The following is a 7,192-nucleotide window of genomic DNA, read 5'->3' on the forward strand; positions in this document are numbered from 1 at the left end:
GGCATACAGGAAAAAGCTGCAGAACTCCAGAGGAATATTCTCCACTCTAGGACAGCACCACATCCTTGAGTGGCTTGGAATTACAGGGGAGATCCTAGAACAGGTGTAGAGGAGTCCAGGAGGAGGAGAAAAGCTGAGCCTGACTTGTCCATGGAAGGCCATTAATCTGAAAAAAAAAAGTTGGATAGATATATGTACTTAATTTTCTGCTTTCCGTGTAAAAAGAAAATGTAAACTCATGAGTGCCTGCTTTCTGAAGAGTCAGGCACTGTGCTTAGTGTTTTATTTATTTATCCTTTCTCACAGAATTCTCCCAGCAATCCTAATCCACCCATGTTGTTATTCCTTTTTTATATATAATGTTTATTTTTGAGAGACATAGAGACAGAGTGTGAGCAGGAGAAGGGCAGACAGAGAGGGAGACACAGAATCTGAAGCAGGCTCCAGGGTCTGAGCTAGCTGTCAGCACAGAGCCTGACGCGGGCTCAGACTCACAAACCCTGAGATCATGGCCTGAGCCAAAGTCGGCCACTTAACCCACTGAGCCACCTAGGGCCCCGCCCCCACCATGTTGTTATTCCTGTATTACACAGGAAGAAACCCAAGCTCAGAAGAATGAAGTGACTCTTTTTTGGTAGATTTGTGATTTGAAACTGAGATACCCCACCTTTGAAGGAAAAGCACTTCTCAGGCGCCTGGGTGGCTCAGTTAGTTGACTGACTCACTCTTGGCTCAGGTCATGATTTGGGGTAGCAGGATTGAGCCCTATGTGAAGCTCCGTGCTAGGCATGGAGCCTGCTTGAGATTCTCTCTCTCTCTCTCTCTCTCTCTCTCTCTCTCTCTCTCTCTCTCTCTCCGCCCCCCGCCCTCGTCCCTGCTTGAACTCTCTAAAATAAAAATTAAAAAAGAAAAAGCAGATCTATCTGATTTCTTTGTGACGTGTGAACATGATAGTAACTTCAACAGCATCACTTTGGAAGCAGGGTCTTGAATGACAATAGCCCTCCGGATGCCTGGGGTTTGATGTTTAGGGTTGATATTTATTATTTTAGTAATAATTTCCATGAATATGTAGGAGAGCTCAAGATAGGCCTTAACCTGTTTTCAGAGAGGTACAGTGAAAAGATATTGGAGTCGGGAATCAACTGGTGAAGGTCCACCACTTAGTTGACTGTGTGACCTTGAACTTTGTCATGAAGAGAAACCTATTCCCGATTTCCTTCCACAGGGTTTGTGAGGGTCCAGTGAGGTAACAGCTACAAAATTAGCCTTACAGTTTGTAAAATCTCAGTTCCTCAGTAAAGGACTGTTAGTAAAGGTTTCTTCCCAGTGGCATGTAGAGCACAAAGCAGACTGTAAATATTACCTTAAGCAATATAAAATTGTTCATAATTACACTTTAGCAAACCAGACTTGGACATTTTTGTATCTACTTCTTGTCCTCAAATAGATGTAATTTTCATATAGTTGCAATAAAAGAAAATTTTGTAATTTGTTTTCCTCTTCATTTATTATGTGTGTGATGTTGTCATAGAGTTCATAATTGCCATTTAAAAATAGCAATGATATTAATTGATATTAATGGTATTAATGAATGATATTAAATAGCTGCATGATATTGTTGTAGGTGGCTATAGCATTGCTTAGCCATTCCCCAGCTGTGGAGATATAGTTGTTTGGGTTTTTTAAATAAATAAGGTTACAAAGAGCACCCTTGTGCTTAAAGTGTCTCTCCCCCCCTTTTTCAACGATTTTCTTAATGATTAAGTCAAAAGAGTTTGAGTTTTTAGACAGCTCTTGCTATCAATTTACAAATTTCCTTAAGGAGTTGTGCCAGTTTACAGTGTGACCAGCTATTTAGGACCCTATCATTTTCCCCTCAGCCTCTCCATCACTGGATATTACTGCTTAGAAAAAAATACTAACATTTTGTTCATTTGATGAATGCAAGGTGGGTCATTATTTTTAAAATGAGATGGATTTAATGTGGCTTAATTGGCGGTCCGCAACTTATTGCTGACACAGACCGCAACCTTAGTTTGCAGCAGCTGGGGCAGTGGGTGTCACGCGGTCACGCGCCCCGCAAAGACCTAAACCACCCCTGCCGGGATAAGTGATGGGTAGGGAGTGTCTCGGCGCGTGCGCACTCCATTTTCCCCGTTGGCGTTGAGGCGACTTTTTTCAGGGGCGTGGGAGCAGAACTAAAACGCAGGCGAAGACTTGACACCGCGCAGGCGCATCACAGTGTCAGTGGATTTGTGGGTGCCAAGGCATGGGTGTGGACCGGCGGCGCAGACGCACTGCCGGCCTGGAGGGTCGAGGCGCCTGCGCAGTCGCTCCTCCTTAGGTGGCAGCCATGGCGGGTCAAGAGGATCCGGTGCAGCGCGAGATTCACCAGGACTGGGCGAACCGGGAGTACATTGAGGTCATCACCAGCAGCATCAAGAAAATCGCAGACTTTCTCAACTCGTTCGGTCAGCGGGCGAGCATGGGGAGGCGAGGGTGGGTCGGAGGCCGCTCAGGCAGTTTGGCGATGACGCTCAGAAGCTTTGAAGGGGCTTTCTCCGGGCTGGGTTTCGCGTCCTCCTTTGGATTCCGCCTTCCCCCTCTGGCCCTGATCCTCAGGCTCCACTGGGCAGTCCCTGTGGGGTTCTCCTGCGCCCAGGCTGCGCTCGTCGGCTTCATTGCTATCACCCCAGATCCATTAACAAGTCGTTCCTTTTTCCAGACTCTTCAGATCGCTCCATTCACCGTCTTTTCTTCTCTTCAGTAGCCTCCCTGCTTCCTTTGTGGCCCGCTTCCATTCCAGTTCCCACTTTGCACTCAGTATGCGTCTTTCAGAATGCAGCCACAGCCGTGTCGCTGCCCTGTGTAAGTCTCAGGTTCCTTATCGTTTTCAGGATCGTTTTAGCGCCCTGCCTTTTAGTCTCCCCCTCCTATCTCCCGTGTTTGTGGTCCTGAGAGTGGTAGGAGACGAGGTCAGAGGTAAAGCCTGGATCATGTAAGGACACAGAGATCTCTATATGGCTAGTATGTAGCCGACAGTAGGTATTCTTACTGTTTCTAGCAAAATCTTTCCTAGGCGTGGCCTGCTTGTGATAGTCTTAATTTCTTTCTGCATTGTTCCTTGTCCTTCTGGACAGCAAACCTGTGTCGGAGATTCCCGCCCCGTGTTCTCAGAGTTTCTTTAACTAGGCACTGAGTAGACTTGCTTCAGTAATTACAAGGTGTAAGGATGACATCTAGTGATCTTTTTCCAACTCCGTGTGCTCCTGTTCCACTGCTTCCACCACAAGCAACTAAGTGGGGGAAACTAATGTGTAAAAAAAGATTTAAAGTAATTTCATTTCCAGCCAGAGGACTGGTGCATTCTAAGGAGTAAGGTAATAGAACATGAATTTTATTAGGAAGCATCAACAAGAGAAGCTAGATCTCCATACGGAGCTCTCTCTAAGGCACTCTGGAGAACAGGAGAATAAGAATCCTTTCCTGTTTTCAAGGAATCTGTCTTGAAGGTGAAATAATGACAGCTTCAGAACACTGGTTTTATGTTAATCTATTTACTTATAAAGTGTATAAAATTATAATCTTCATGTGTCTTGGTATGTTGGATTTTCTCACCAAGGAATGAGGGTGAGGGTAGTATTAATGAGAGAATAGTATAAATATATATGCCGTTGATACATACTCACACACATAAGTTGGTATAGATAGAGGTTGTAGGAGGAAATGGTAGCCAACAAATCATAGATCTCATGTATCCTGAATTTGTTTAAGGACTATGAGTGAAGAGGTGTGGTTTAGTGAAAAAGATACTTGGATTTGGAGATTGACTCAGGTTCAGAGGTCGACTAATGGATTTCAGTGAACTGAAAACATCTAAGAAATACTGAACCTGTTTACCCTGCTACTCAGAGAGTCTGGCTTTCCTCAGAGAGTTCTCTTTTTTCCTAAGTTCTATGCAAACTCTTTTAGTGTTAGTTCTCATAACTGGTTTCTCCTGCTTTCCTGGAGAGTAGAACTGTTACTGGAGGTTGTTCACGCATTCTTTACTCCTAATCTTCCTTCAGAGGAAGGGCCAGAGAAGAGAAACCAAAATATTGCATGCTAGGGGAAAGATGGAGTGATACAATCACAGCTTTGAGACTTTGGCTGAGTTGGGAGTGGCGGTGGAAAGTAGTTGGAAAAATCACTAACATGGAGCGTTTTAACTTTAAAAAAGCAGAATTAAAAGACTTCTCTGGTAGGATCTGATATGCACACACAGAAAATCCAAGCAAAGTATTAAGAATGTCAGTGAAGTCAACAAAGCATCTAAAATTACAAGTCACGCTGGGGCTGTTGTTCAAAATTTAAAAGTGATGTAGCATCTCAGTTCCCTGGATTTGGATCTGGGTAATGTAATAACTTCATTTCTGAGCAGTGAATTGTATTAATAAACTTTTAATTCACATACATTTGTCTTAACATAAAATCCTCTTGGCATCGTATAGTCACTAGATTTATAGCAGATGAGGCTTGGAACTGACCAAAAATTGAAGAGTTTGGGCTCAGGATTTCCAGAGGAGTGCCTCTTTTCTTGTTTTATAAGCAAGGAAATACCTGCACTGAAATTTTATCAAATGTATGAATCACATTTTATGATCAAATAGAGAATAAAAGTTTTTCTTTTTATTTACAAGGCCCAGACTGAGGAAATGGTCACACAGAATTCCAGTCTTAAGGATTGGATTTTAAGGATTTCCTTAACTTAAGCCATTATTCTCTCTTAAGGTGATGCTAGTGGCCTAATGTTTGGAATAATTACTAGATGGGTTTTGAAGATTGTGGGAAGTTAGTTGAGTCTTTTTAAAGAAAAGGGACAATTGGAATTAAGAACGGAATACCTAAAGCCATTTGATTTGTACTTAGGTGTACCTGAGGAGAGTTCTTGAAGATCGGAGTATCACTGATAGAGTTTAGACAAGGACCCACAGGCTGAGAAACTGGATAAATCACAAAAGGCTTGAATACACTGTCTTGGCATTGAATGACTAGGATGAACTTGTGAGGGATATATTTTCCCACGATCAGCCCTTAGTGTGACCCCTCAGTTCTGATGTGTAGATGGAGGGCTGATATTGAGCTTATGATAATATGATTTGGTGGTACAGAGACTTACTAGGCGTTTCCTTTGAGGGGGCATCCGGAGCTCTTTGAAAATGGCAGCAATCCTCCAGTCCCCATCCTGACCACAGAGAGTCTGTGTAAGCCATGTGCTTTGCAGAGGAAACTGTTTTTTCAAGCTCGCTAATGACCGTCTGAACCGCGTTTTCCCTGGGATCCCAGCTGGTGAGAGTGATAGTGGTGGGCCACCCACCTGAACCTGAGGACCCAAAGATCGTAAGGTGATAACATCCAAACACTTCACCTGACCTTGAATTGAGGAAGTTTCCGGAAACAGATGGTCACAGAAGATTTTTTTTTAACATTTTTATTTTTGAGAGAGAGAGAGAGAGCGTGAGAAGGGGAGGGTCAGGGAGAGAGGGAGACACAGAATCTGAAGCAGACCCTAGGCTCTGAGCTAGCTGTCGGCACAGACCTCGATGCAGGGCTCAAACCCACGAACCGTGAGATCATGACCTCAGCCAAAGCCAGACGCTTACCCGGCTGAGCCATCCAGGCACCCCAGAAGACATTTTTAAAATGTTTATACCATTTTATCTGATTCTGAAGCTCCTCTGTGCAGAGAAGTGTAACAAAAAATACTGTTTGGTTATTTTTAAATGTCAGTTTTTTATTCCTAGCCAGCAAATGTAGCCTGCCTGTTATGGCCCCAGCTGTGTAACACATCCTCTGAAAAAGGAATCGATGAGAATAAAAGGTAGCCACCGCTGAGAAATGTAGCATTCCGTCAGAGAAGTAAGACATAACTACAACAGTTGAAGAGAATGGCAGCGTTGATTTTTGCAGGCTAAGCTTGTGTGCAGTAAGAGTTTAGATGTGGCGCCTGGGTGGCTCAGTCGGTTAAGCATCTGGCCTCGGCTCAGGGCATGATCTCACGGTTCTTGGGTTCAAGCCCTGTGTCAGGCTCTGTGCTGACAGCTCAGAGCCTGGAGCCTGCTTCAGATTCTCTGTCTCCCTCTCTCTCTGACCCTCCCCTGCTTGCACTGTCTCTCTCTGTCTCTCAAAAAATAAATAAAAGACATTAAAAAAAAAAAAGAGTTCAGAGAAGCTGGTGCCTGGTGTTTGTCAGCAGTGGTGATGGATACACCCTGTCAAGCAGCCAGACCAGGACTGCCAGTGTCTCCACTTCAAGCCTGGTGATAAACATGCTCATAAATGCACTCTGGTTTCAGATTTGTTCAGTGGCTGAGTGCTTTTCACAATGTTTTGCGTGAATCAATATGTATTTCTTGGGATCTGAAATAATGACCAAAGTTTCTGGGGTTCAACATTATATATTTCTCAACCGTGCTTAGCCATATAGGTCAGTAACATAGTGTTGTTCTTGGATTCCGATTCATTACCAGACCGACGGAACTAGAACAGAGCAGCTGTCCAAGAAGGAGCCCTCTTTCTCAGCACCCCACCCCCCTGCAGATAATTTCGGCATGTCTCTTTTTATGGGAAATGACAGGCTGTTAGTGGCAACATTTGTGCTCTTACTGAATAACATACGTGGTAGGCCTTTGAGGTTCAAAAAACCAGATTGAAGGAGATTTGGTCCTGTTGGGCAGTCCCGGCAGTGAACGTGTGTCCAGAAAAAGGAGGGGGCTGAGGTCCTGCCACACAAGCTAGATCTAGGAATTAGGAGAAGCAGCACTAGCAGGTAAACAATACGATTTAAAAGATGAATGAAGAATGTCCAGAATAGGCAAATCCATGGAGACAGAAAGATGAATGGCTGCCAGGGGTTAAGCTGAGGCTGAATGGGGAATGGCTGCTGATTGGTACAAGGTTTCATGTGGGGATTATGAGGATGTTCTAAAATTATCTTTGCTGATGGTTGCACAACTCTGCTCTAAAAACCATTGAATTGTATACTTTAAGTGAACTTCATGGTATATAAATTATATATCAATAAAGCTATTTTTAAAAAAGAATAATGAAGAGTAGCCGTGAAGATGGATGGAGTGGGAAAATATCTAGTATGGAAACAAGAAAAAAAGGAACCAGTAAATGGAAGAGTTAGTCTGTAAGCATATTTTAA

General features: G+C 43.6%; 1 protein-coding gene across 1 annotated transcript in view; it reads left to right on the forward strand.

The window, feature by feature from the left end:
• Positions 1-2,309: 2,309 nt before the first annotated feature.
• Positions 2,310-7,192, forward strand: part of BRK1 (BRICK1 subunit of SCAR/WAVE actin nucleating complex) — a 7,749-nt gene continuing 2,866 nt past the window's right edge. Inside the window, exon 1 of the mRNA XM_029917356.1 lies at positions 2,310-2,474. Within this exon, the coding sequence (XP_029773216.1) occupies positions 2,357-2,474 (118 nt within the window). The 5' untranslated portion in view covers positions 2,310-2,356. The remainder of the gene's footprint in view (positions 2,475-7,192) is intronic.

Source organism: Suricata suricatta, chromosome 12 (assembly GCF_006229205.1).
Source record: "Suricata suricatta isolate VVHF042 chromosome 12, meerkat_22Aug2017_6uvM2_HiC, whole genome shotgun sequence".
Lineage (NCBI taxonomy): Eukaryota > Metazoa > Chordata > Mammalia > Carnivora > Herpestidae > Suricata > Suricata suricatta.